The 27,972-nt window shown below is 44.7% G+C and overlaps 2 protein-coding genes across 2 annotated transcripts; one reads left to right on the top strand and one right to left on the bottom strand.

The window, feature by feature from the left end:
• The first annotated feature begins 122 nt into the window (after positions 1–122).
• On the top strand, positions 123–5,330 carry LOC119355790 (ABC transporter G family member 11-like). The gene is made up of 10 exons (XM_037622666.1): positions 123–733; positions 1,762–2,051; positions 2,134–2,305; positions 2,476–2,598; positions 2,672–2,800; positions 2,911–3,105; positions 3,260–3,346; positions 3,432–3,704; positions 4,607–4,714; positions 4,797–5,330. The coding sequence occupies exons 1-10, from the start codon at positions 281–283 to the stop codon at positions 5,121–5,123; spliced, it is 2,157 nt and encodes a 718-aa protein (XP_037478563.1). The 5' UTR covers positions 123–280; the 3' UTR covers positions 5,124–5,330.
• Positions 5,331–7,168: 1,838 nt separating this feature from the next.
• On the bottom strand, positions 7,169–9,890 carry LOC119359711. Its single transcript, XM_037625814.1, has 6 exons — positions 9,839–9,890; positions 9,273–9,742; positions 8,038–8,215; positions 7,835–7,917; positions 7,675–7,744; positions 7,169–7,593 (listed from the first exon to the last, which is right to left on the bottom strand). The coding sequence occupies exons 1-6, from the start codon at positions 9,888–9,890 to the stop codon at positions 7,469–7,471; spliced, it is 978 nt and encodes a 325-aa protein (XP_037481711.1). The 3' UTR covers positions 7,169–7,468.
• Between the last annotated feature and the right edge of the window lie 18,082 nt (positions 9,891–27,972).

The raw sequence follows: 27,972 nt of genomic DNA, 5'->3' as shown, positions 1-27,972 counted from the left end.
AGAAGACAATTGGTTGTCAGTTTGTTAATAGATGGCCTCGCATCGCAGCCGCACCGCTCTCCGATTGCTCCATTCGTCCATTAACTCCCCACCTTCATTATGCATGCATGCTTTGCCTTCCTCCTTTATAACTCCTGCCTTGCTACCCCTCCTCCCTCCCTCCTATAGCAGCAGCCAGCAGCTAAACACAAGCCTCACTTCACATCGCACCGCATCGCATCGACCGGCCTCTCCCTCCGAGGAGAGCTCCCGCGCGTCGCCGCCAGTGCGGGCGAGAGCCATGAGAGGGGGAGGAGGAGGAGGGGAGGACACGCGGAGGACGGCGGCCGGGCAGGCCATGGTGGAGCTGCAGGCCAACGGCGCGACCGCGACCGCGACGTCGGCCAGCGGCGCGATGGTGGTGGGGCTGAGCCCGCTGAGCGAGACGCTGTGGCGGGACAGCAAGGCGATGCCCGGGGCCGGCGCGGCGGCGCTCATCGGCGAGGTGTCGGCGAGGCTGACGTGGAAGGACCTGTCGGTCACCGTGGCGCTGGGCCCCGGCAAGACGCAGACCGTGCTGGACGAGCTCACCGGCTTCGCCGAGCCCGGGTCGCTGACCGCGCTCATGGGCCCGTCCGGCTCCGGCAAGTCCACGCTCCTCGACGCCCTCGCCGGCCGCCTCGCCGCCAACGCCTTCCTCTCCGGCAGCGTCCTGCTCAACGGCCGCAAGGCCAAGCTCTCCTTCGGCGCCGCGGTACGGCCAGCCACCTCGTCTCACTCTACTTGCCTCAGAACTTGTTTTACCTTCACTTGTTTTTATCCGGCAACGAGACCGCCATTTTTGGGCATTAGACTCGCCATGTTACTTTCATCCACCTCAGCCAGTGTTCATGCCATTTCCGAGCATGTGAAAGCTAGCTATCCACCTCTGCTAGCAGATGCCATGGCGCAGTGCGTTTGGATCGGTAGAACGGAGCCGTACGGCCGCGCTCAGCGGCCAATTAATTCTACACCGGCGCGTAGCCATCGACGCCATCGAAATCCACGGGGTACGCGCGCGACCGGCTCTTGATTCGGCCCGCTGGCTTCGCTTCGCAGCTGCCCCAGGCGAGTACATGCATATGGCGCCCTGCGCCAGTACCCCTACGCTAGTCTAGGAGTAGCAGCAGCTCTCCTACGGGCAGCCAGAGCGATAGCGTGCCGTGTCGAGTGGTTGGGCGGAGCAATTAATACGTCCTTCAGTTCTCTGATCCCGTTGCTGCTTTGCTTTCAATTCCATGCCCCTTCATACAGATCTCGTACGCAACGTTTTTCTTTGCTCTCCGTCGACCGATCTCGACGGCGAAATATCTTCCCTGCATGGTTCAAAGAGAAATGGAAAAGGGCCTGCTGCGACCTACTACCTCCTAAGTGACATAAATACAGACAGTTGTGTAGTAATTTGTTATTGTGGCGCTGTTCCGAACTTATGATGATCGATGTGCTGGTTTACACTTCAGTTTGGGCATCTTTTTCTACTAGAACTACTACTTAGTTTACGGCAGTAGATTCTAGCTTGTGGCCAGTAGTAAAACTGGGTGATTAGTTTTTGCCAGCATGAGACGAAAAACAGTGGCCCTCTGTATATGTGCTCCATACGAGTAGTTCATGAGCTTTGGCGTAGCCGACTTCGAGTACCACTACTTTGGATGCAACGAAACCACCAGAATACTACTTTTCGGACCAATCCTCGTAGAAGAATGCTATAGGTGATGATGTTGTGGTGTATGCATGCGTACGCAGGCGTACGTGACGCAGGACGACAACCTGATCGGGACGCTGACGGTGCGGGAGACGATCGGCTACTCGGCGCTGCTGCGGCTGCCGGACAAGATGCCGCGCGACGACAAGCGCGCGCTGGTGGAGGGCACCATCGTGGAGATGGGGCTCCAGGACTGCGCCGACACCGTCATCGGCAACTGGCACCTCCGGGGCGTCAGCGGCGGCGAGAAGCGCCGGGTCAGCATCGCCCTGGAGCTCCTCATGCGGCCCCGCCTCCTCTTCCTCGACGAGCCCACCAGCGGCCTCGACAGGTACGTGGTATTCAGTAGCAGTGCCTGTGTGGTTGTGTTGTTGGAGAAGGAATTGAATTGACGGCTCTGGTTGCGCGGGCAGCTCCTCGGCCTTCTTCGTGACGCAGACGCTGAGGGGCCTGGCGAGGGACGGCAGGACAGTGATTGCGTCCATCCACCAGCCCAGCAGCGAGGTCTTCGAGCTCTTCGACATGCTCTTCCTGCTCTCCGGGGGCAAAAACGTCTACTTCGGACAGGCAGCGCAAGCATGTGAGGTAATCAATTCCTCCACGGTCCAGTATCCGTTTTTCACAGTAACTTCCTTCCTGCTGCACATGTAATGGCGTCAGTAATCAATCACTTCACAGCGAGTAGTACCCCTGCTTCTTCTGCATCGCATATGTTATGTGATCGCTCACCTGCACTTGTTTCCTCGCACGCGCAGTTCTTCGCTGAAGTTGGGTTCCCATGCCCGCCTCTGAGAAATCCCTCGGATCATTTCCTGAGGTGCGTTAACTCCGACTTCGACAAGGTCAAGGCCACCCTGAAAGGCTCGATGAAAGCAAGGGTAAGATAACCCGACGATTCATGTGCCAACATGTTTTCTCATGCAAGTGGCCTAATTTTCATAAACTTTGCAGATCGAAAGGTCTGATGATCCTCTGGATAAGATAACCACATCAGAGGCCATCAGGAAACTCGTCTCTGCCTACAACAGGTCACAGTACTACTACGCTGCTAGGGAGAAAGTTAATGACATCGCGCGAATCGTACGTCCTCTCGGAGCCCCTAAATGCAACATATATGGTTCCCTGTCCTTTATATTTTGCGCATCCGGACAGGCAATGACCAAATGAAATCCATGTGTTGTTTGCTGCAGAAAGGAACGGTGATGGATTCAAGGGGCAGCCAGGCCAGCTTCTTGATGCAGGCGTGTACACTTACCAGGCGTTCATTCATCAACATGTCCCGCGACTTTGGGTACTACTGGCTCAGGCTCTTGATCTACCTCCTTGTGACTGTATGCATCGGCACCATCTACCTGGATGTCGGCACCAAATACACATCCATCCTGGTAAGTGTTGAATAATCGATCAGTGGTTATCTGGATCAAAATGCCATGAATCTGTAATAAAAAGTAGACACTTAAGCAAGGACATCATGTTCCTTCATGAAAAGTGTTCTTTGTGAGCAATGAGCCAATGACATTACCTGCCTCTTCTTCACAGGCCAGGGCAGCATGTGCAGCATTCGTCTTTGGATTCGTCACCTTCATGTCCATTGGAGGATTCCCTTCATTTGTGGAAGAAATGAAGGTGAAGCTCCAGAACTTTATCATTCCATACGGGAATCGGAACTGCTATGTACAATTTGCTCACCTGCTTCTTGACTTGTTAACAGGTTTTCCAGCGGGAACGGTTGAATGGGCACTACGGTGTTGCAGCATTTGTCATTGCCAACACCATCTCTGCTCTGCCATTCCTGGTCCTGATATGCTTCATGTCAGGGACAGTATGCTACTTCATGGTGCGCCTTCATCCTGGTTTCACACACTACATCTTCTTCGTCTTGAACCTCTACGCCAGCGTCACTGTGGTTGAGAGTTTGATGATGGCCATTGCAAGTGTCATACCCAATTTCCTCATGGGCATCATCATAGGAGCTGGAATTCAGGTACATTTTGGCCCAAATTTTCATTTGGTATCCTCTACTCCTATTAACATGTCTGTTCAGACAGCAAATGTGCTTTGCTGCCTGTTTGTTGAAATTACAGTTCCTATGGTAGCCAGTAAATGGACATGATAATTACAACTTAGTAGCTTTGAATCTAGTGCAGTTCTCTTCACAGGTAGGGATTAATGCACCTTGCTAAATTAAAGGAAAAAATAACGAAGCCTGTTGTTTCTCTTTGATACAATTTCTAAGCTTGTAGGCGTAAGATGTGTTTATGAATGAGAGAACTCCAAACTTCCAAAATGTTCTCTAGAACTAGAATACATCACAAGGCTTCGATAAAAATGTGGTAGTACTTCAATAACGAAGCATTGTTACTATGCACTAAAAAGTAGTACTGACCAGAATAGAAGTATAACTTCAGCAAATATAAAAGATGGCACGAGATCTTCCAAAGATCATTATGGTCTAGGAAATAGATACTGCAGACATAGGCCCTGTTTGGTTCGGCTGTGAATTTCTAAAAGCAGCTGTGAAAAATCTGATGTGAAAGAGATGTAGGTCATTTGGCAAACCAGCTGATACAGCTTTTTCAGATTTTGGCCCGCAGCGGAATCAGATTTTGGAAAGCACATCCTGGGCTGCTTCCGCTTTTGGTTCAGATTTTGGCAGCGGATTTCTGGAATCGGATTCTGCTGGGTTCACCCTTTGGTTCAGATTCTGCTGCGCGGCAGCGGAATCCGTCGATAAAAGTTGAACCAAACAGGGCCATAGACTGTCCTATTATTTAGCTACTATGTTATGTTACCGAGTTGCAAAAGAAACGTAGATGTGCATCCCTGGAAGCTTTTCTACCTGAGAGCTCCACATGAAGAAATTGCCTCACAATTTTTCTTGGACAGGGAATATTCATGCTTGTCTCCGGATACTTCAGACTTCCGTATGACATCCCGAAGATCTTCTGGAGATACCCCATGCAGTACATCAGCTTCCATTACTGGGCACTACAGGTAAATTTGAGGTTGCTACAGACCACGGAAGCATGGTGGTTTCCAGTATGAAATTTGACATCAAACTCTTATCCGTGTACAGGGCCAATGCCAGAATGACATGGACGGTCTCCTATTCGACAACCAATACCCAGACCAGCCGAAGATCCCTGGGGACTTCATACTGAAGTACATCTTCCAGATCAACGTGCACCGGTCGAAGTGGATCGACCTGTCGGTCATCTTCAGCATGATCTTCATCTACCGCCTGCTGTTCTTCATCATGATCAAGGTGAACGAGGACGTGATGCCCTGGATCCGGGGCTACATCGCGAGGAAGAGGCTTCAGAAGAAGGTGCCTGCCATCGGCAAGACGCCTTCCCTGAGAGGCTATGTTGTGGATCCAGAGCTTGGTCCTAACGAAGGCTAGAAAGATAAGCTGGGGGTTGCTGGGTAGCACAAATAGGAGGGTTTCCTACCGGTTCTTGGCGTAATATGTATCTATGATCAGAGAAACTGGTAATTTTTATACGTTTTGGAAGTGAAGCTCGTTTGAGTAGAGGTACATACATACATGTAATGCGTTCAAAAAATGGCATCAGCGATGCATGCAGAGTGACACATACTTGGACGTTCACAGTTCATTGCTGTCTTGGAAGGGCAGCAAAACAGGCAGGAATGGTTGGGGGCACTAATTGGCACACATGGCCGCACTGCATGAGCACAGTGATTCTGCTCGCTTGCAGATTTACTTACTGAGACGACAGTACTGAAGTTACAGTAAAGATCCATTTGCGGTGGACGGCATATCAATGCCATAATTGCGGCTAGATAGATTGACAGGTTTACAAAACATTCCACATGGATTGACAGGTTCTCTCTAAACAGTCCACATGGGGTCATTCAAGTTGTGTTTGTAAATATCTGGCCTTCCTTTTCAAAACTACACTACCCAGTGCTGACCAACAATAATAGTGACTGATACTACAAGTCACTAAAAAATAATAGTAAATGCAGCGCAGTGAGTGGCACCACGAACTAAAGATTTAAAGCCACCCTGTGGACGCGTGTAGTACTGCATACAGCGTGTACAGGAAGACCTTTGGTGCTAAACTGCAACATGCAGGACGATTTAGGCTGGTCCCCTTATGCCAGGTTCGAAGTCGGTATATGCCCCGGCGATTCGAAGGTGCATCCAGGAGCGAACAGGGTGAAAAAACAAATGATTTTCAACACAAGAAAAAAAATTTAGACATGTCCGTGTCATTCACATGAATGTAAACTTTCATGGAGAATAGACAAACCTTGTGGTTTGTGTGAAAGAAAACACATTTGATGCTTAAAAAATGGCTTTTTAGAGAACTTGCTTTTGTTTGTTTTAGCGAGGCCCAAACATTTCTTTTCTTCAGAAACTTTCAACGCACATAAAATACATTGTTTAAAAAAATATTGTTGCCGAATTTACTATTCACCCCAGGAGCCCACGTGTGTGCCCCTGGTATCACATCTCCACTAACAATTGTCGCTTTCATCTAAATAAAATGGTCCCTCTCTTTGTTTCCTCTAAAATGTCCCAGATCCGTTTTGGCATGCATACATCAGAGGGAATTCTAACAGAGTATATTTTGCACTTCCAAACAGTCAAAAGGGGTTAGTAATACTCCATAGACGATCAATCTTAATTGGAAGTGTGGGTCAGATAGTCATTATGACGTTAAATGCCATGGATAGTATGATTGCAGTGGCATCTGGTGGTGTGTTTACTGTGTTTTCCCTGAATGAGACCATGTTTTCTTTTTACGATACTTGCTGAATTCATCTAGAACAGGTGTTGTAACTTCTAAAATATCTTCATCCTTAGAAGTTACTCCCTCTGTAAAGAAATATAAGAGCGTTTAGATCACTACTTTAGCGATCTAAACGCTCTTATATTTCTTTACGGAGGGAGTAGAATGAATGAGCAGACCTTCCACCCAATTCAAAAACAAATGGCATGGTGATAGAAGCAACGAGAGGAGTAAATAAGCAACAGAGAAGATGTCATGTGCGATGCAGGGAAACGTTATGGGTGAGACATACATGTGCATGTGCTCGTAAGAAAATCTGCCAGCAGGATATAAACATTGGAGAAACTGGTGGTTTCATTTAAGAGGGACCTGGAGGTTTGATGAAGCGCAGTTAGTCCAAATAGATCCCATGGAACGAAAAGCTAGATTCGCATATCTTGCTTAAGAGCCATACCAGAAATCTGAATCCATATATAAAGGATGGCCTAATTTCGTGGCCAGCTGGGTTTTCTTGGGCGTTATGCACTTTCTATCTGGTGGTGTCCTAATTTTATTCAAAGCATACCTAAATTTAGTGAGAATTGCTTCGAACACTTCTATCATAAGAGTCACTTTTCTTAGCAGTTGCCTTGGTAGAGATAATCCTTCAGAGCAGCACGGAATATAACTAGGAATAGTAGTACTGATGTAGACAAAAAACATCAAATAATTTATATTGAAGTGGAAAGGGGGTGCATGCAACTGCAAGTGATAATCTGGAACAAAGAAACTAGCACAACATTTTTGTAGATCAAAACGATTCAGGTATTTTTCAGGGTCGATATTGAGGTACCCACACCCGAATGTCACCAACGCAAGACATCAAGTTAATATATATGAAAGCCACAAACAAGTCATAAAACTAAAGGCACACCAGCTAGATAATGTTACCTAACCTAATCTACTGATACTAAAAGCAAGTAAGTACCATGCTGTGATATAGTTTACTTTAGCTGGTGCCAGGGTCAAGGACTGGAAGCCTACAGTAAAAGCTAATGGATTTGTCCGTCAACCGTGTTCCTGGAATGAAGTACTGGAATATCACTGTCAAGCAAGCACCATTGGGAGCAATACCTATACAAAAAATCAAGGCAATAGTTAATATAAATTTAGATTATTTTTCAACAGGTTTAAAGAGGCGGCTGAAAAACAAACCATAGAAGGTACAATCTGGCTTGGCCAAATGACATTGTAGGCTCTTAACTAGGTGCTTCATACTCACTTGCTGCAAGAAAATAGAATAACAGACACCTGTGAACATCTGACATGAAAAGAATAAAATGATGAATAAATAAATGGAGCTTAGGAGCAATACCACTGACAGTGCTTCGCCTCTCTCAACCGCCATTTCCATACGAATGGTAGCACTCACATTTTGATCAACAACAGGTGCATTTGCTGAAATAGAAAACATCGTTATACAAAAGTGAAGTGATTTGAGCACTAATGACACCTACTTTGGAATTTAAGGAAGCTAATGCTGAATACTGATTACAACTCCCAGCGGCCATAGTTTACCACGAGCACCAAGAATCCGAAGCCTTTTGAATTCTGAACCAACGGTAACAAGAGAAGTTGAAACTTGTAGATGGAGATCACCATATTGGGTAACAGTTACAGACAGCAGATCACCAATGTTTTTTAGACGATCCACCAGGTTCTGTAACTGTTGCAGATCTGGAACCTGGACCAGAGTCTGCAGAAAGATAAATTTCTTCTAATAAGCAGCTGACAGTAGAAAGATAACACCAAGCGAGTATGGAAAAAGCATAGAACATCAGTAAGATAAATTTCTTCTCACAATCATCTAAGTTGAAGATACATTTAAGATGAAAAGCAGTACAGACATCTGAGTAGATACAGATATTTCAGCGACGAAAAATACTTAGCATTAAAAAGAACATCTGAACTGCGAGAACTAATAAGAACTGTTCAATAGGCATCATTGCTATTTTTACATTTTATACTTCTGTAATCATTTGTTGACTATTGTTAGTATAAATCCAGTTTCTTGCTCGCAGATAGATCATTTTAGTAATTTCCGAAAGGTAATAACATTGCAAGACAGGAATATCCACATCAATCAAAATGAACTAGACGTCTAGATCAGTGCTTCAAATAATGAGACACAATCAAATTTTACTGTCTAAAAACTAAACATCTTTACTAGCAGTAAATTATGTGAAATCATTCACAGATTCATATTTTTTATATTTCTACATTTGAGATTTTAATTATTTGTTGATTATTATTAAATGGATATATTGTGCTGTATCTTGGTGGAACATGGATATCTTGAGGATTTTTTGGTACAACAATTTAAGAGTGGTTCTGTGCTTCACATTTACATTGATTGGACCTTTAAAACAGCTTCAAATAATGAGACGCGAATACATGATCAAACTTCATCATGTTAAAGCTAAAATTATGTTTACTACTGGCAAATTATGTGAATACCAAGTTCACGGGTTCAACAAACAAAATGTGGTTCGGAGGATGGATCCAGGCCATTACTAGTTCTATGACTCAGCCTGTATGAATTGGTACCTAATTTTGTTTCTGCAGTCCAGCATCACAACTAAGCCATCAGAAGTTTCATAGCCACAACCTGCTTCCATTTGATTAATTCGTTTCGCATTTGGACAGCTAGAGTACATTATGTTGTGAAAACATTCAATCGGGTATACAAATAGGAGAATTTTTTTACTGATGAATGATAAGAAACTGGAAAATGCCATGTGAGAGCACCACACCTCAGGAAGCTCTTGGGCGGCGTCAAGCGCATCCTGCAAGCGCGCAACATCGGAGCGTGACAGTGGCTTCGAGATGGGGACGTCCTGCACGACGGCGGAGCGAGCGCCCTTGGTCTCGAACGTGAGGAACGGGGCAGCAGAACGGGACCCGGGGGTCTGCTTGTTGACGAGCTTGACCTGAATCGCCGCGGGGGCGTCCCCGTCAGCCGGCGACTGCGCGTGGACGGCGAGCGCGCTACGGATGGCGCGATGGAGCAGCGCGACGTCGACGGAGAAGGCGACGCGGTTGCCGTCCCGCGACGACACGTTGTACTCGCGGAAGAGGAGGTCCTTGGCGAACTGCGCGACGCACTGCGGCCCGTCGCCTTCGGGCCCCGTGGAGCCGAGGAGGTTGTGGAGGAGCATGGCGTGCGTGGGGGTGAGGTAGACGTGGCACACGCGGCCCACCTTGTCGATGGCCGGGAGGAACCCTGCGGGAACGGAATTGCGGGGCGCGCGTGAGGTGTTCGGCGAATTGCGACGGGGGGAGGGAGGGGAATCGAGGAGTGCGCTGCACTGGGGCTTACGCTTGTCGAGCAGGGAGATGCCGTCGTCGGTGAAGGAGGCCTTGAACTTCATGGTGGCTTGCGCGCGCTCCTCGATGGACGCGGCGGCGGATTCCGGCCTTCGTCTCCTCGGCTGGCGGCGAGGGACTGGCGGTGGGGGTGCGCCGCGCAGCCGTGTCTTCGACTCTTCTGGTTTTTTGGCGCTCCTTTGGGATGCTTCCCGCGTAGCAGGGCCTTACACTTTCGGCTCGCCTCTTCTAGAAAACTGTGGGCCTTGTGCCTTCGTACTTTTTCAACAAAGTGGGCTGGGCTATGCTATTCAGAGATGGGTTTAATTCCGAGGGAAATTTTACAGCGGACCTGAGTTGAGAATAGCTTGTCTCAAGGCGTCTGCTCCGTGTCAAACCGGCGTCTGCTCCGTGTGCGTGATTCCCCTAGGGTTTCTCTAGGGTTCCACCTCTTCCTCTGGCGATCTAGCCAGAGTCCACGTTAAACCTCGGTAGATCACCGGCTTTTTTCCGGTACTCACCGAGATCTACCTCTGCACGTCGTGCGCAGGCGATTGCATGGCGGATTCAACATCTCAGGAGACGGGGGGTGCGGAGGAAGTTCTGGCGGCGGTGGATGTGGTGCATACGATGGAGGATGAGATTGGATCTGGAAGAGGAAGGCGGGGACGAGGGAGTAGGGAGGAGGATGCATCGAAGGGAAGGGAAGGAGAGGAGCGGGACTCGCAGAAGGGGGACTTGCCGGACGGAGAGGAAGAGGAGTATGGCGACCTTCGCGATCAGGATCTTGAGGGTCAGTTTGCAGGGATGAGGCTGCATGGGAAGGAGGAAGAAGACCTTGATTTCTCGGAAGAAGTAGATGATCTGATTAAGGATGTACGCTGGCTCGCCTTGTTCCGTGTTCATACCACAAAGCCGTTTAGTCACGCGGAGCTTTTGTCTCAGATGCGCAATGCGTGGTCGGCGGCGCAAGGGGTCACCTTCAACATTAAGGGGCCAAACCTGTTTCTTGTTCAGTGTCACTGCCTAGGGGATTGGAGGAAAATAATGGAGGGAGGTCCATGGTTATTCAGACGGGCTCCGGGTGGTGATCGAAGAATATGATGGTTTTTCAGATGTGAAGGATTATAGTCTGAACATGATTCCAGTGTGGGCTCGTGTGAAGGGCTTACCAGACGGTTTAACAAGGAGGAAAGAGCTGGCCGAAAAAGTTGCTGCAAAGGTGGGTGACCCTCCGTTCACGGTGATTGTAAACAAAGGAAGAATCAATCCAGCAAGTACATTACGTGCTCGTGTTTTTGTGAATGTAGACACACTGTTGGTCCGTTTCGTGCACATCACTTTGAAAGAACGCAGAAAGTATAGTGTCTACTATGAAAAACTTCCGGATTTTTGCTTCGCATGTGGCTTGATGGGGCATCTGGCAGACGAGTGTGGAGATGGAGTGCATGATCCCAGAACCTTTGAGTGGGGAGAATGGCTGTTGTGGGAGCCTGAGATTCCTACAGGTCAGCCCTTTGGTGGTAGGGGGAGAGGAGATGGTACAGGAAGAGGAAGGGGGAGAGAGCCTGGCAGGGGAGACCGTGGGGGCAGAGGTGGTAGAGGGACGACGGTGGTTAGAGACGGAGGGGTAGCACAAGAAGATAACTCGCAGCCGGTGCAACAAATGGACTTGGATGTTGAAAGAGGAGCTCGTAAGCGACTGGTTAATGCCGATGGATCTCTCACTATAAGGGGGCAGCCGATATCAAACCTTCCTGGTAGAGTTGCTGGCACGGCTATGTTGCTGGAGGGTGCGACTCCAAGCTCAAGTAATAATGCCTCGGCTTCTACACCAGAGAAGAATCCAGTGGTAAAGAGGAGGAAGCAGCAAGGTGATGAGGGAGAGAACATGGTTCTACCTACGGAGGCGGCCTCCCTCGAGGAGGGCCGCCGAGCCTGATGAGGACCTTGTGTTGGAACTGCCGTGGGATTGGCGATCCAGCGACAGTTCATGAGCTCCGCGATCTCGTGGGGGCTAGTGCGCCGTCGGTTCTATGCATTGTGGAGACTCAATTAGCAAAGAATCGAGTGGAAGGTTTGGCGGCTTCGTTAGGTTTTCAAAGTAGTTTTGCAGTAGCTAGTAGTGGCCGGAGTGGAGGCTTATATATTTTTTGGAAGTCTGTTGTTAATCTGATAATAAAGAATTTTTCTCAGTATCACATTGACTCGTGGGTAATGGAGCCAGGCAATGTTCAATGGCGCCTCACATGTTTCTATGGAGAGGCCAATAGAAGTTTAAGATACAAAACTTGGGACACGATGAAGAAATTGAGAGGAGAAAGTACCTTGTCGTGGCTTTGCATAGGAGATTTCAATGAGATACTCAGACAGGAGGAGCAAATGGGCCCTAATCCACGTGATAGTGCTCAAATGGCCGGGTTCAGAGAGGCCGTGGATCTGTGCGGACTGGCTGATATTGGGTACAGGGGATAGACTGGACCTTTGAGAAGCGAGTTGCAGGAGGTCAGTTCTGTAGAGTTCGGTTAGACCGGGCTTTGGCCACGCCAAGGTGGTCGAATGTTTTCCCTTTTGCAACTGTTGAGCACTTAACAGCAGCTAAAAGCGACCACAGTCCAGTTTTGCTAATGAACAATCTGGAAGCGGGAAATCTCCGTATTGCGAAGAAGCCTTTCTGGTACGAGTGTGCATGGGAAACCGATGGTCGGTTCAGAGAGGTAGTCGAGACAGCCTGGAATGACAATGGCCCGGCCTCATCAGTTTCGGAGTTGGCTAACAAACTACAATTGGTTTCCACCTCATTGTCGCGGTGGGGGAGGAGCACCTTTGGTTCGGTTCGTCAGGAGCGGCGCTTGCTACGCAGTCAACTTGCTGCGCTACGTGCTGATCCGTTGAGGACAGGACCGAGCGAGGAGGAGAGAAGAATTGAGGACCGAATGGTTGAACTAGCTTATAGGGAGGAGATTATGGCGAGGCAGCGGTCACGCATCACATGGCTGTCCGAGGGAGACAACAATACATAGTTCTTTCAGAGGAAAGCAAATGCTCGCCGAGCTAAAAACAGAATTTCAGTGTTAAACCATGGTGATGGGTCGGCATCACAGTCCCAGAGGAACTGTCCAACATGGCGACAGAATTCTACTCCAACTTATATACATCTGAAGGAACTATAGGGATGGAAGAAGTGTTATCCCATATCCCAACGAAGGTGGATGGCAATATGAATGGCAGACTCAATGAAAGGTACACCAAGGAGGAGGTGAAACATGCCTTGTATCAGATGTTCCCGACAAAGGCGCCGGGTCCCGATGGTTTTCCGGCGCACTTCTTTCAGAAACATTGGGATTTGTGTGGAGATGAGGTCACAAGGATGATTATAAGATTGCTTGATGGAGTCGATTTACCGGAGGAGATAAACAACACGTTCATTGTTCTAATTCCCAAGATAGCCAGTCCAAAAGTTCTAGGACAGTTTTGACCGATAAGTCTTTGTAACGTGGTCTACAAGATCGCATCAAAGGTCTTAGCAAACCGGTTGAAAACTATTCTCCCCGAAATCATTTTCGAAGAGCAGTCGGCTTTTGTTCCTGGACGCCTCATTACGGACAATTTTATTACAGCCTATGAATGTTTACACTATATGAAAACAAGGAGGGTGAAAGGAAATAGATATTGTGCTCTCAAGCTTGATATGATGAAGGCATATGATCGTTTGGAATGGTCCTATGTAAGAGCATTTATGATTAAGATGGATTTCAGCCTTAGGTTCACCGAGACAGTTATGAGGTTTGTCACTTCAGTTTCCTTTTCAGTCTTATTCAACGGTGGTAGTTTGGATGCTTTCATGCCATCGCAGGGTCTGAGGCAAGGAGACCCAATCTCGCCATATTTGTTCTTGTTCGCTGCTGAAGGGCTATCGTGCTTGTTAAAGGCCCAAGGAGGAATTCGGGGGATCACCGTGGCAGAAACCGCCCCCTCGGTGAACCATCTCCTCTTCGCCGATGACAGTCTACTTTTCTTTGAGGCAAGTGAGACAGCTGCGGTAAGGGTGGAAGCTCTTTTAATGACTTATTGCAATGCATCTGGACAGAGGATCAATGCGGATAAATCTTCTATATACTTTAGTAAAGGGGTGTTTGATGCTTCTCGTACTTCCATCAAGCATATCCCTGCTGTCCATAATGAATCGCTATCGGAAAAATACTTGGGCTTGCCGACGGATGTGGGGAGGGCGAAAGAAGGGTCGTTTAAATACCTCAAGGACAGAATTTGGAACAAGGTTCAAGGTTGGATGGAGAAGTGCCTATCAGCGGGAGGGAAGGAAGTTCTAATTAAGTCTGTGGCTCAATCTATACCTACTTACTCTGCGTCATGTTTCAAACTACCCAGGGGCTTATGTGATCACATCAATAGCATAATTTGGAAGTTTTGGTGGGGAAGCAAAAACGGCCAGAGGAAAACTGCATGGGTGTCATGGCAGACCATGTCGAAACCTAAGTTCATGGGTGGTCTAGGTTTTAGAGATGTTGAGCTCTTCAACCTAGCTCTACTCGCACGACAAGCATGGAGACTGTTGATGGATTCGGATATGCTAAGTGCTCGTGTACTTAAGGCTCGGTATTATCCGAACTGTGACTTGTTGGAAGCTACCCTGGGTGTTGCACGGTCCGAGGTTTGGCGCTCTATCCTCGAGGGAAGGGACGTGCTAGCGCAAGGACTAATCAAGAGAATCGGATCCGGGTTGCAGACTAGTATCTGGGGTGAGAATTGGTTGCCGAGGGACTATCAGCTTAGACCAATTTGTGCTCGCTTGACCAACCCACCAGCTTTGGTTTCAGACCTCATTGATCCTATCACTAGGGTGTGGAACAGCAAACCCTCATGGAGCACTTTATTGCACCTGATGTTGAGGTCATACAAAGTATACCGCTTAGCACTCGGACACAAGACGACTTCTGGTCATGGCATTACGACTAGAGAGGAGTGTTCTCTGTACGCTCGGCATACAGGATGATCGCCGCGGTCAAAGCCCAAAGGGAGGACTGGTTGGATCACCGATTGGGTCACTCGAACATTGCAGCTGATAAGAAATCTTGGACTCAGCTATGGAAGGTGAAAGTTCCCTCTAAAATTCGAGTCTTCGTGTGGAGGCTGGCACACACCTCGATTCCAACAGGTTCAGTGCGGCACGAAAGGAAGATGGCTGATAGTTCAGCATGCTCTATCTGTGGCACTGACGACGATACTTGGCGACACTCCCTATTGAGCTGTCGCGTGGCCAGGTGCGTATGGGCTTTGGGGGATGAGGAGCTACTTGAGCATGTGATATCAAATCAGAATGCCGATGCGAAGCTATGGTTGTTTTGGTTGTTTGAAACTACAAACCAACAAGATCTCACCAGAGTTCTCGTCACAATGTGGGCGATATGGTGGGCTCACCGGAAAGCTATTCATGAGAACGAGTTCCAGAGTCCGTTGTCAACCATGACTTTCATCAAGAGATTCCTGGAGGATTTAGAGATCGCATATACCAAAGCACCGACTGTGCAGCGGGGCCGCCACTCGGAGCCGAAGCCACGAGTTTGGTTGCCACCAACAAGAGAAGAAGCAGCAAAAATAAATTGTGATGGAGCCATCTCTACCCTTGGGGAGAAAGGAGCAGCGGCTGTTGTGTGCCGGGACAGGTCATGAAAATTTCTAGGGGCATCAGCTGTGGTTTTTGACGGCTTGATAGACCCGCCAAGTTTAGAGGCGCAAGCGTGTAGCGAGGCCCTTGCCCTTGCACGTGACCTGAATTTGCAGAATATTGAGATCGCGTCGGACTGTCTAGAGGTGATTACCAACATCACCAGAGAAGCTTCGCCAGTTTATGCGCCTATATTGCATGAAATCAATATTTCCAAGAACCTTTTTACTTCTGTTAGTTTTCTTTTCGAAAGTAGGCAGAATAATTTTGAGGCCCACTCGGTAGCAAAAGGAGCTGCGTCTCTGCCGGTGGGTCGCTATGTGTGGCTAGGGGTATTACCAGACATTGCTTGTATTCCAGACTTGATGATTCTTGAATAAAACCCGTAGTTACCTTCAAAAAAAAGCTTGTCTAAAAAAAACCTGAGTTGAATAGCGAGTCTAAAAAACAAAACTGAGCTGAATAGCTGAGAAAAGGTGATGCGGAGTTTCGCAGCCCGAGCTGAAATGAGCTCGGGTGAACAGTAAAATTTTAAAAAATCTATTTTAAAAAAATATTAACAAAAGTTCTAAGATCTTGCAAAATTTTATCATGAAATCACATTTGTGGAAGGCATGGAAAAAAAAAAGATCGATACTCTGAAAATGCTACTTTCAAGAGCATGTCGGAGCACTGATTTTTTTTTTTGCCACGACTTCCACAAACCTGATTTCATGATGAAATTTTGCAAGCTTTTATAAGTTTTGTCAATGTTTCCCACAAAACAATTCAGATGTTTCTGTTTTTTTTACTGTTCACCCAAGCTCATTGAGCTCGGGCTGAGAAGGTTACTTTCTGAGAAAAGGGAGCTTTGTCCCCATACGTGTTATGCCGCCTTCCCAAGCCTTCTGGACAGCTGATCGGCTGACCACCGCAGCCTTGTTTTTGCATGACTCGTTGTTAGACGTTGTCGAACAAGTTGTCCGGCTAGTTTGTTTGACAAATTTCGATTGCTGATTTTTCTTTTGATGAGTTTGGCTGATAAAAAGCAAATGCAACAGGAAAGTTAGGTGAACAATTTTTTGTTACTCTTCTGCCCCTCATAAGTAGGATTAGTTGAATATGATTGTATATCGAAATGATAATTGCCGTTCCTTTGTACTGCTCAGTTCGGCGTCCAGGGCCACTATATATTTTTGTGTCTTCTATATCATCGTATGGTCGGACTCAACGCTCTCTTTCAGTTCCTTGATTGATGCCTTCAGAGCTTCGTTCTCCTTCGCGCTTTCATGAGAGACATTAACTTTCTTTGACCTTTTGCACCCCTCGCACAAAAAAACAGATGCAACGAAGGGATCGGGTGAACATCTGATGGATGCTTTGTCAGAATTATCTGCAAAATATGACTCCAACGAGAAAAAAATACGTGGATGGTAATCCTACTATCTATAAAGCAAAACTAGTTGCGAAAGGATTTTCGCAGGTTGAGGGAGTCAATTATGATGAAACTTTCTCACCGGTAGCCATGCTGGAGTCTGTGCGGATTATGAGGGCAATTCTTGCATATTTCGACCGCGAGATATGACAGATGGATGTCAAAATTGCTTTCCTAAATGAAAAGCTCAAAGAGGATGTACATATGATACAACACGAAAGTTTTGTCGATCCTAAGGATGCCAAAAAAGTGTGCGAGCTTCAAGATATATTTATGGTTTGAAGCAAGCATCAAGGAGCTAGAATTAATGTTTTGATTAAGTGGTTAAATAGTTTGACTTCATTAAAATGAAGAAGAAGCTTGTGTATACACGAAGTTTAGTGGGAGCTCTATAGCATTTTTAATCTTATATGTAGATCACACATTGTTGATTGGAAATTATGTAAAGTTTCTTAGCACTCATTGAAGAGTGTGTTTTCAATGAAAGACTTAGGCGGAGCAACTTATATATTGGGCGTTAAGATCTATAGAAATAGATTAAAAAGTCTGCTCCCTCCGTCTAGGTGAGTAAGTCATCTTAGGTTGTGCACCATCACCAAGGAGGAGAGAAAACGAAAGACCTTAATGTTTATTTACTAATTAATATCATTGCATGCAATGAACTAACCACTGCAATGTCGTGTTTGATAGTATCAAGTCATTAAAAGCATGCACGCACCTCGTCTCTTATTGGTTGATATATGAAGAAACAAAAAAATGAGGTAGAATTTAATGCACCGTGCCTAAGTGTTTTGGATTATTTGGTATTCGTAAGATGACTTACACACCTAGATGGAGGGAGTACTTGCGCTAAGCCAGAGCATGTTGCTACCTCTTAAGCACTGCGTTGGTTTTTCCCGAAGAGGAAGGGATGATGCAGCAAAGTAGCGTAAGTATTTCCCTCAGTTTTTGAGAACCAAGGTATCAATCCAGTAGGAGGCTACGCGCGAGTCCCTCGCACCTGCACAAAACAAATAAATCCTCGCAACCAACGCAAATAGCGGTTGTCAATCCCTATAGGGCCACTTACGAGAGTGAGATCTGATAGATATGATAAGATAATATTTTTGGTATTTTATGATAAAAGATGCAAAGTAAAATAAAGGCAAAGTAAATAGCAAAGGAAATAACTAAGTAGTAGGAGATCAATATGATAAAGATAGACCCGGGGGCCATAGGTTTCACTAGTGGCTTCTCTCGAGAGCATAAGTATTCTACGGTGGGTGAACAAATTACTGTTGAGCAATTGACAGAATTGAACATAGTTATGAGAATATCTAGGTATGATCATGTATATAGGCATCACGTCCGAGACAAGTAGACCGACTCCTACCTGCATCTACTACTATTACTCCACTCATCGACCGTTATCCAGCATGCATCTAGAGTATTAAGTTAAAAACAGAGTAACGCATTAAGCAAGATGACATGATGTAGAGGGATAGACTCATGCAATATGAAGAAAACCCCATCTTGTTATCCTCGATGGCAACAATACAATACGTGCCTTGCTGTCCTTACTGTCACCGGGAAAGGACACCGCAAGATTGAACCTAAAGCTAAGCACTTCTCCCATTGCAAGAAAGATCAATCTAGTAGGCCAAACCAAACTGATAATTCGAAGAGACTTGCAAAGATAACCAATCATACATAAAAGAATTTAGAGAAGATTCAAATATTATTCATAGATAGACTTGATCATAAACCCACGATTCATCGGTCTCAACAAACACACCGCAAAAAGAAGATTACATCGAATAGATCTCCACAAGAGAGGGGGAGCACATTGTATTGAGATCCAAAAAGAGAGAAGAAGCCATCTAGCTACTAACTATGGACCCGTAGGTCTGGGGTAAACTACTCATACTTCATCGGAGGGGCTATGGTATTGATGTAGAAGCCCTCCATGATTGATGCCCCCTCCGGCGGAGCTCCGAAACAGGCTCCAAGATGGGATCTCGTGGATACATAAAGTTACGGCGATAGAATTAGGGTTTTGGCTCATGTTCTGATCGTTTGGGGGTACGTGGATATATATAGGAAGAAGGAGTACGTCGGTGGAGCAATAGGGGGCCCACGAGGGTGGAGGGCGCGCCTGGTGGGGGTGGGTGCGCTCCCCTACCTCGTGGCCTCCTCTTTTATTTCTTAACGTAGGTAGGCCTGGGCATTCGGTTTAAACCGAAAATTCGTTTAATGCCATTCGGTTTTTTTCTAATTCGGTTATTAAAAATGCTAACCGAAAATGATAGCATAAAATAGTAAACCGAATTTTCGGTTAACCGAAAAAATCGGTTCGGTTTACGGTTTACACCGAAAGACTACTGCATGTCTCGTGTCCTCACCATACCACACTCCACCTTCTTATAGCCGAGCTATTTGTCCTCTTCTCCCCTACCACACTCCACCTTCTTATAAAAGAGACTTCCCCTGTTGTCTGCCGCTACACGGTTCATGAAGAAGACTATAAAATACGTGTATGTTGGGCTTTGGACTTGGCCTTTGGACTTTGCATGGAGGCCGACAAAAAGTCACGTCTCCCTTTTGCATGCTGCTAGCGAGTACGCACGTGGGCTGCTAGCTTGGTCCTTAGCGAAGCGAGCCCTATTGTTTTTTTGAAGTTTTTCTTGAGGCCTATTTAGCATCGGCCACGCGGGGAATCCAGAGTCGTGGGTAACGTGACGTGCGTGTGCGCGTGCGCCGTTCGTTCTGCTGGAATCCAGGAGTGTCAGTATATTTTGGTTTCATTCGGTTAAACCGAGGCAAACACCAAACTGACCGAACTTTGTTCGGTTTTTAGAATCAATCACCGAATTTGTCTGTAGCAGTGATAAAAACCGAAAATTTTGGTTTTTCCGGTTTCGGTATCGGTTCGGTGTTCGGTTTGTCGGTTTTTATGCCCACCCCTAGACGTAGGGTCCAAGTCTCTCGGGTCTTGTTCGTTGAGAAAATCATGTTCCCGAAGGTTTCATTCCGTTTGGACTCCGTTGATATTTCTTTTCTTCGAAACCCTAAAACAGGCAAAAAACAACAATTCTGGGCTGGGCCTCCGGTTAATAGGTTAGTCCCAAAAATAATATAAAAGTGGATAATAAAGCCCAATAATGTCCAAAACAGTAGATAATATAGCATGGAGCAATCAAAAATTATAAAAACATTGGAGACGTATCAAGCATCCCCAAGCTTAATTCATGCTCGTCCTCGAGTAGGTAAATGATAAAAACAGAATTTTTGATGCGGAGTGCTACTTGGTATAATTTTAATGTAATTCTTCTTAATTGTGGTATGAATATTCAGATCCGAAAGATTCAAGACAAAAGTTCATTTTGACATAAAAATAATAATACTTCAAGCATACTAACAAAGCAATTATGTCTTCTCAAAATAACATGGCCAAAGAAAGTTCATCCCTACAAAATCATATGGTTTAGTCATGTTTCATTTTCGTCACACAAGAATGCTCTCATCATGCACAACTCCGATGACAAGCCAAGCAATTGTTTCATACTTTAGTAATCTCAAACCTATAAACTTTCACGCAATATATGAGCGCGAGCCATGTACATAGCACTATAGGTGGAATAGAATATAATGAGGGGGGTTATGTGGAGAAGACAAAAGAGGAGGAAGTCTCACATCAATGAGGCTAATCAATGGGCTATGAAGATGCCCACCGATTGATGTTAATGCAAGGAGTAGGGATTGCCATGCAACGGATGCACTAGAGCTATAAATGTATGAAAGATCAACAAAAGAAACTAGTGGGTGTGCATCCAACTTGCTTGCTCACGTCGACCTAGGGCACTTGAGGAGGCCCATTGTTGGAATATACAAGCCAAGTTCTATAATGAAAATTCCCACTAGTATATGAAAGTAACAAAACAAGAGACTCTCTAACATGAAGATTATGGTGCTACTTTGAAGCACAAGTGTGACAAAGGATAGTAACATTGTCCCTTCTCTCTTTTCCTCTCATTTTTATGGCTTTTCTCTCTCTTTTTATGGCCTTTCTCTTTTTTTTATTCCTCACTTGGGACAATGCTCTAGAAAATGATGATCATCACACTTCTATTTATTTACAACTCAATGATTACAACTCGATACTAGAACAAAGTATGACTCTATATGAATGCCTCTGGCGGTGTACCAGGATATGCAATGGACCAAGAGTGACATGTATGAAAGGATTATGAACGGTGGCTTTGCCACAAATACTATGTCAACTACATGATCATGTTAAGCAATATGATAATGATGAATGTGTCATGATGAACGGAATGGTGGAAAGTTGCATGGCAATATATCTCGGAATGGCTATGGAAATGCCATAATAGGTAGGTATGGTGGCTGTTTTGAGGAAGATATAAGGAGGTTTATGTGTGAAAGAGCGTATCATATCACGGGGTTTGGATGCACCGGCGAAGTTTGCGCCAACTCTCAATGTGAGAAAGGGCAATGCACAATACCGAAGAGGCTAGCAAGGATCGAAGGGTGAGAGTGTGTATAATCCATGGACTCAACATTAGTCATAAAGAACTCACATACTTATTGCAAAAATCTACAAGTCATCAAAAACCTCGGTACTACGCGCATGCTCCTAGGGGGATAGATTGGTAGGAAAAGACCATCGCTCGTCCCCGACCGCCACTCATAAGGAAGACAATCAAAGAACACCTCATGTTTCAAATTTGTTGCATAACATTTACCATACGTGCATGCTACGGGATTTGCAAACTTCAACACAAGCATTTCTCAATTTCACAACTACTCAACTAGCACGACTTTGATATTATTACCTCCATATATCAAAATAATCATCAAGCATCAAACTTCTCTTAGTATTCAAAACACTCTTAAGAAAATTTTACTAATCTTGAATACCTAGCATATTAGGATTTTAAGCAAATTACCATGCTATTAAGACTCTCAAAATAATCTAAGTGAAGCATGAGAGAACAATAGTTTCTATAAAACAAATCCACCACCGTGCTCTAAAAGATATAAGTGAAGTACTAGAGCAAAATTATATAATTCAAAAGATATAAGCGTAGCACATAGAGTATTCTAACAAATTCAAAATCATGTATGGCTCTCTCAAAAGGTGTGTACAGCAAGGATGATTGTGGTAAACTAACAAGCAAAGACTCAAATCATACAAGACACTCCAAGCAAAACACATATCATGTGGCGAATAAAAATATAGCTTCAAGTAAAGTTACCGATAGAAGTAGACGAAAGAGGGGATGCCTTCCGGGGCATCCCCAAGCTTTGGCTTTTTAGGTGTCCTTAGATTATCTTGGGGGTTTCATGGGCATCCCCAAGCTTAGGCTCTTGCCACTCCTTGTTCCATAATCCATCAAATCGTTACCCAAAACTCGAAAACTTCACAACACAAAACTTAAAGTAGAAAATCTCGTGAGCTCTGTTAGCAAAAGAAAATAAAAGATCACTTCAAGGTACTGTGATGAACTCATTCTTTATTTATATTGGTGTTATACATACTGTATTCCAACTTCTCTATGGTTTATAAACTATTTTACTAGCCATAGATTCATCAAAATAAGCAAATAACACACGAAAAGCAGAATCTGTCAAAAACAGACCAGTCTGTAGTAATATGTAGCTAGCGCAAGATATGGAACCCAAAAAATTCCAAAATAAATTGCTGGACGTGAAGAATTTATCTATTAATCATCTTCGAAAAGAATTAACTAAATAGCACTCTCCAAATAAAAATTACAGCAGTTCTCGTGAGCGCTAAAGTTTCTGTTTCTTTTTCAGCAAGTTCAACAAGACTTTCCCCAAGTCTTCCCAACGGTTCTACTTGGCACAAACACTAATTAAACACAAAAAAACACAACCAAAACAGAGGTTAGATAAATTATTTATTACTAAACAGGATCAAAAAGCAAGGAATAAAAATAAAATTGGGTTGCCTCCCAACAAGCGCTATCGTTTAACGCCCCTAGCTAGGCATAACAAGCAAGAATAGATCTAGGTATTGCCATAATAGTAAGATAAATTATTAAAACTCATTTCATATTCTCTATGTTTGGTAGGAAGTTTTCTTTGAGGCAAGCAAAAGTAATCAAAAGGGCTAAATTTAATGGGATAAAAGTCCCCAAGATCAACCTTGGGAGGTATAGGTTCCTCCTTTGGTCCTTCATATTGCACAACCAATTCATCATTATAAGCATTCTTTTGACAAAACTTTGTGAGCCTATATTCAAGAGAATATCCTAGTTCATTATTTCGAATAGCCAAATCATCATTAAGTTCAGAAATTCTATCAACTAAAACATTGGTAGGTACCCTTTTTCTAAGATTTTCATTGAAAGCAACATAATCTAGAGATTGAAAGCGCATTATTTCTTCTTGATCAAAGAGGATAGCCTCTATGGGAGGACGGCAAGCGTCCACCCTATAATGTGCAAAGATTTCTTTGGCCTCTTTTATTATGAATCTAAACTCATGAGCCAAAAAGATAGTAACGACACGCTTAACAGAAGAATGCTCAATATTAGAAAATTCTAGGAAAATCCTTTGTATAGAAGGATGCATGTGCATGAATTGTCTTTCAAGCTCAACTACAAGCATGGCAATAGCGTCTGCAAGACTACTAGTTCTATGAAGAATAGAACTACCCATAGAAGGCAAAGCACTGACACAAGTAAAGAAATCTTGAATAACTCCTTTTCCAACAATATTACCACTACCAACACGGAATCTTTTTATATGTGAGATAGTGGGTTCTTTAGTAGGAGCATCAGAATTATTATCGACAATAGTTTCCCCAATTTCAGACATAGAGGCAGAAGGTAAAGGACTAACCATAACGACAAGCAAACAAACTAACACACAAGCAAACAAAAAGCAAGCGAACGAAAAGAGGCAAATAGAGAGGAAGGATAGAGAGAGAAAGAGGGCGAATGAAACGGCAAGGGTGAAGTGGGGGAGAGGAAAATGAGAGGCAAATGGCAAATAATGTAATGCGGGAGATAAGGGTATGTGATGGGTACTTGGTATGTTGACTTTTGCGTAAACCTCCCCGATAACGGCGCCAAAAATCCTTCTTGCTACCTCTTGAGCACTGCGTTGGTTTTCCCCGAAGAGGAAGGGATGATGCAGCAAAGTAGCGTAAGTATTTCCCTCAGTTTTTGAGAACCAAGGTATCAATCCAGTAGGAGGCTACGCGCGAGTCCCTCGCACCTGCACAAAACAAATAAATCCTCGCAACCAACGCAAATAGCGGTTGTCAATCCCTATAGGCCCACTTACGAGAGTGAGATCTGATAGATATGATAAGATAAGATTTTTGGTATTTTTATGATAAAAGATGCAAAGTAAAATAAAGGCAAAGTAAATAGCAAAGGAAATAACTAAGTAGTAGGAGATCAATATGATAAAGATAGACCCGGGGGCCATAGGTTTCACTAGTGGTTTCTCTCAAAAGCATAAGTATTCTATGGTGGGTGAACAAATTACTGTTGAGCAATTGACAAAATTGAGCATATTTATGAGAATATCTAGGTATGATCATGTATATAGGCATCACGTCCGAGACAAGTAGACCGACTCCTGCCTGCATCTACTACTATTACTCCACTCATCGACCGCTATCCAGCATGCATCTAAAGTATTAAGTTAAAAACAGAGTAACGCCTTAAGCAAGATGACATGATGTAGAGGGGTAGACTCATGCAATATGAAGAAAACCCCATCTTGTTATCCTCGATGGCAACAATACAATACGTGCCTTGCTGACCTTACTGTCACCGAGAAAGGACACCGCAAGATTGAACCCAAAGCTAAGCACTTCTCCCATTGCAAGAAAGATCAATCTAGTAGGCCAAACCAAACTGATAATTCGAAGAGACTTGCAAAGATAACCAATCATACATAAAAGAATTCAGAGAAGATTCAAATATTATTCATAGATAGACTTGATCATAAACCCACGATTCATCGGTCTCAACAAACATACCGCAAAAATAAGATTACATCGAATAGATCTCCACAAGAGAGGGGGAGAACATTGTATTGAGATCCAAAAAGGGAGAAGAAGCCATCTAGCTACTAACTATGGACCCGTAGGTCTGAGGTAAACTACTCACACTTCATCGGAGGGGCTATGGTGTTCATGTAGAAACCCTCCGTGATAGATGCCCCCTCCGGTGGAGCTCCGGAACAGGCCCCAAGATGGGATCTCGTGGATACAGAAAGTTACGGCGGTGGAATTAGGGTTTTGGCTCCTGTTCTGATCGTTTGGGGGTACGTGGATATATATAGGAAGAAGGAGTACGTCGGTGGAGCAACAGGGGGCCCACGAGGGTGGAGGGCGCGCCTGGTGGGGGTGGGCGCGCCCCCTACCTCGTGGCCTCCTCTTTTCTTTCTTGATGTTGGGTCCAAGTCTCTCGGGTCTTGTTCGTTGAGAAAATCACGTTCCCGAAGGTTTCATTCCGTTTGGACTTCGTTTGATATTCCTTTTCTTCGAAACCCTAAAACAGGCAAAAAACAGCAATTCTGGGCTAGGCCTCCGGTTAATAGGTTAGTCCCAAAAATAATATAAAAGTGGATAATAAAGCCCAATAATGTCCAAAACAGTAGATAATATAGCATGGAGCAATAAAAAATTATAGATACGTTGGAGACGTATCACATGCACATTGACAAGGTTTTAAAGAGATTTAAAATGCAAGGTTTTCTCCAATGTCATATGGCACGACACTTAGTAGAAATCAATGTTCCAAGACAGTTGATGAGCGTGTGCAGATGAGTGGAGTTCCATATGCCTTACCAATTGGATCCATCACGTATACTATGACATATACAAGACCATGTTTCTTATGCGCTAAGTGTTAGCAACAGGTATGATGTCGCTTGAAGCTTCTGTATTTCCCCAAAGAGGAAGGGATGATGCAGCACAGCGGCAGTAGATATTTCCCTCAGATATGAAACCAAGGTTATCGAACCAGTAGGAGAACCAAGCAACACAACATAAACAACCCTTGCACACAGATAACAAATCCTTGCAACCCGACGTGTTAAAGGGGTTGTCAATCCCTTTCGGGTAACGGTGCCAGAAATTGGTGTGTTGACGGAAAAAAGTTGTAATAGATTGGATAAATAGATCGCAAAGTATTTTTGGGTTTTTGGATTAATAGATCTGAAAATAAATGCAAATAAAAGTAGATCTCAAAGGCAAATAATATGAGAAAGAGACCCCGGGGCGTATATTTCACTAGTGGCTTCTCTCGTGAACAATAGCAAAGCGGTGGGTGAACAAATTACTGTGGGCAATTGATAGAACTTCAAATACTCATGACGATATCCAGGTAATGATCATTATGTAGGCATCACGTCCAAAATTAGTAGACCGACTCCTGCCTGCATCTACTACTATTACTCCACACATCGACCGCTATCCAGCATGCATCTAGTGTATTAAGTTCATGGAGAAACGAAGTAATGCAATAAGAATGATGACATGATGTAGACAAGGTCTATCTATGTAGAGATAGACCCCATCATTTTATCCTTAGTAGCAACGGTACATACGTGTCGGTTCCCTTTCTGTCACTGGGATCAAGCACCATAAGATCAAACCCACTACAAAGCACCTCTCCCCATTGCAAGATAAATAGATCAGGTTGGCCAAACAAAACCCAAATATCGGAGAAGAAATACGAGGTTATAAGAGATCATGCATAAAAGAGATCAAAGAAACTCAAATACTTTCATGGATATAAAAACATAGATCTGATCATAAACTCAAAGTTCATCGATCCCAACAAACACACCGCAAAAAGAGTTACATCATATGGATCTCCAAGAGACCATTGTATTGAGAATCGAGAGAGAGAGAGAGAGAGAGGAAGCCATCTAGCTACTAACTACGGACCCGAAGGTCTACAAAGAACTACTCACGCATCATCAGAGATGCACCAATGGAGGTGGTGAACCCCATCCGAGATGGTGTTTAGATTGGATCTGGTGGTTCTGGACTCTACGGCGGCTGGATCAATATTCCGTCGACTCCCCTAGGGTTTCTGGAATATTGGGGTATTTATAGAGCAAAGAGGCGGTCCGGGGGGCACCCGAGGTGGGCACAACCCACCAGGGCGCGCCTGGGCCTCCTGGCGCGCCGTGGTGGGTTGTGCCTCCCTCGGGGCACCCCCAGGTGTAGCCAGGGCCTGTTGTGTTCCTTCTGGCCCATGAAAATTCTCCATAAAGTTTCGTTGCATTTGGACTCCGTTTGATATTGATTTTCCGCGATGTAAAAAACATGGAAAAACAACAACTGGCACTTGGCACTATGTCAATAGATTAGTACCAAAAATGATATAAAATGACTATAAAATGATTATAAAACATCCAATTTTGATAATATAACAGCATGGAACAATAAAAAATTATAGATATGTTGAAGACGTATCAGCATCCCCAAGCTTAACTCCTACTCGTCCTCGAGTAGGGAAGTGATAAAAACAGAATTTTTGATGTGGAATGTTGCCTAACATGTCATATCATATTTCTTTCTTTATAGCATGGACATCTGGACTTTTATATTGTTCAAAGCAATAGTCTAGTTTTGACATGATAATTTAAATACTCAAGCATATCAACAAGCAACCATGTCTTTCAAATTTCAATGCTAAAATAAGCTATCTCTAGCCCATCATGCTCAACCATTGATCCATTCATGAAACACACTCGCATATTAGCTATGTCCAATACTCAAGTACGAACATATTGCTTCCTAGTTGGTGCTTTTGTAAGAGAAGATGGAGACTCAAATTCAAAATAAGAATTGCATAAAGTAAAAGATAGGCCCTTTGCAGAGGGAAGTAGGGATTTGTAGAGGTGCCAGAGCTCAAAGAGAAAAACTTAGAGATAAAAACATTTTGGGAGGTGTATCCATCCCACCAACGAAAACGACTTAGAGTTCCCAGTACTTTCCATGCTTAGATATATCATAGGCGGTTCCCAAACAGAAAATAGAGTTTATTCC

The sequence above is a fragment of the Triticum dicoccoides genome, chromosome 2A, assembly GCF_002162155.2.
Source record: "Triticum dicoccoides isolate Atlit2015 ecotype Zavitan chromosome 2A, WEW_v2.0, whole genome shotgun sequence".
Taxonomy (NCBI): Eukaryota; Viridiplantae; Streptophyta; class Magnoliopsida; order Poales; family Poaceae; genus Triticum; species Triticum dicoccoides.
The sequence above is the reverse complement of the archived record's forward strand: the minus strand, read 5'-3'. Positions and strand labels throughout refer to the sequence as shown.

Bases quoted from the DNA above. Each gene is read 5' to 3' on its own strand.
- LOC119355790 (XM_037622666.1), top strand. From the start codon at position 281: ATGAGAGGGGGAGGAGGAGGAGGGGAGGACACGCGGAGGACGGCGGCC. The intron at 734-1,761 runs GTACGGCCAGCC...ATGCGTACGCAG, and splicing joins AGCTCTCCTTCGGCGCCGCG to GCGTACGTGACGCAGGACGA. The intron at 2,599-2,671 runs GTAAGATAACCC...TAAACTTTGCAG, and splicing joins AAGGCTCGATGAAAGCAAGG to ATCGAAAGGTCTGATGATCC.
- LOC119359711 (XM_037625814.1), bottom strand. From the start codon at position 9,890: ATGAAGTTCAAGGCCTCCTTCACCGACGACGGCATCTCCCTGCTCGAC. The intron at 9,743-9,838 runs GTAAGCCCCAGT...CCGTTCCCGCAG, and splicing joins CATCTCCCTGCTCGACAAGC to GGTTCCTCCCGGCCATCGAC. The intron at 7,594-7,674 runs GTTTGTTTTTCA...TTTTTTGTATAG, and splicing joins GCCAGATTGTACCTTCTATG to GTATTGCTCCCAATGGTGCT.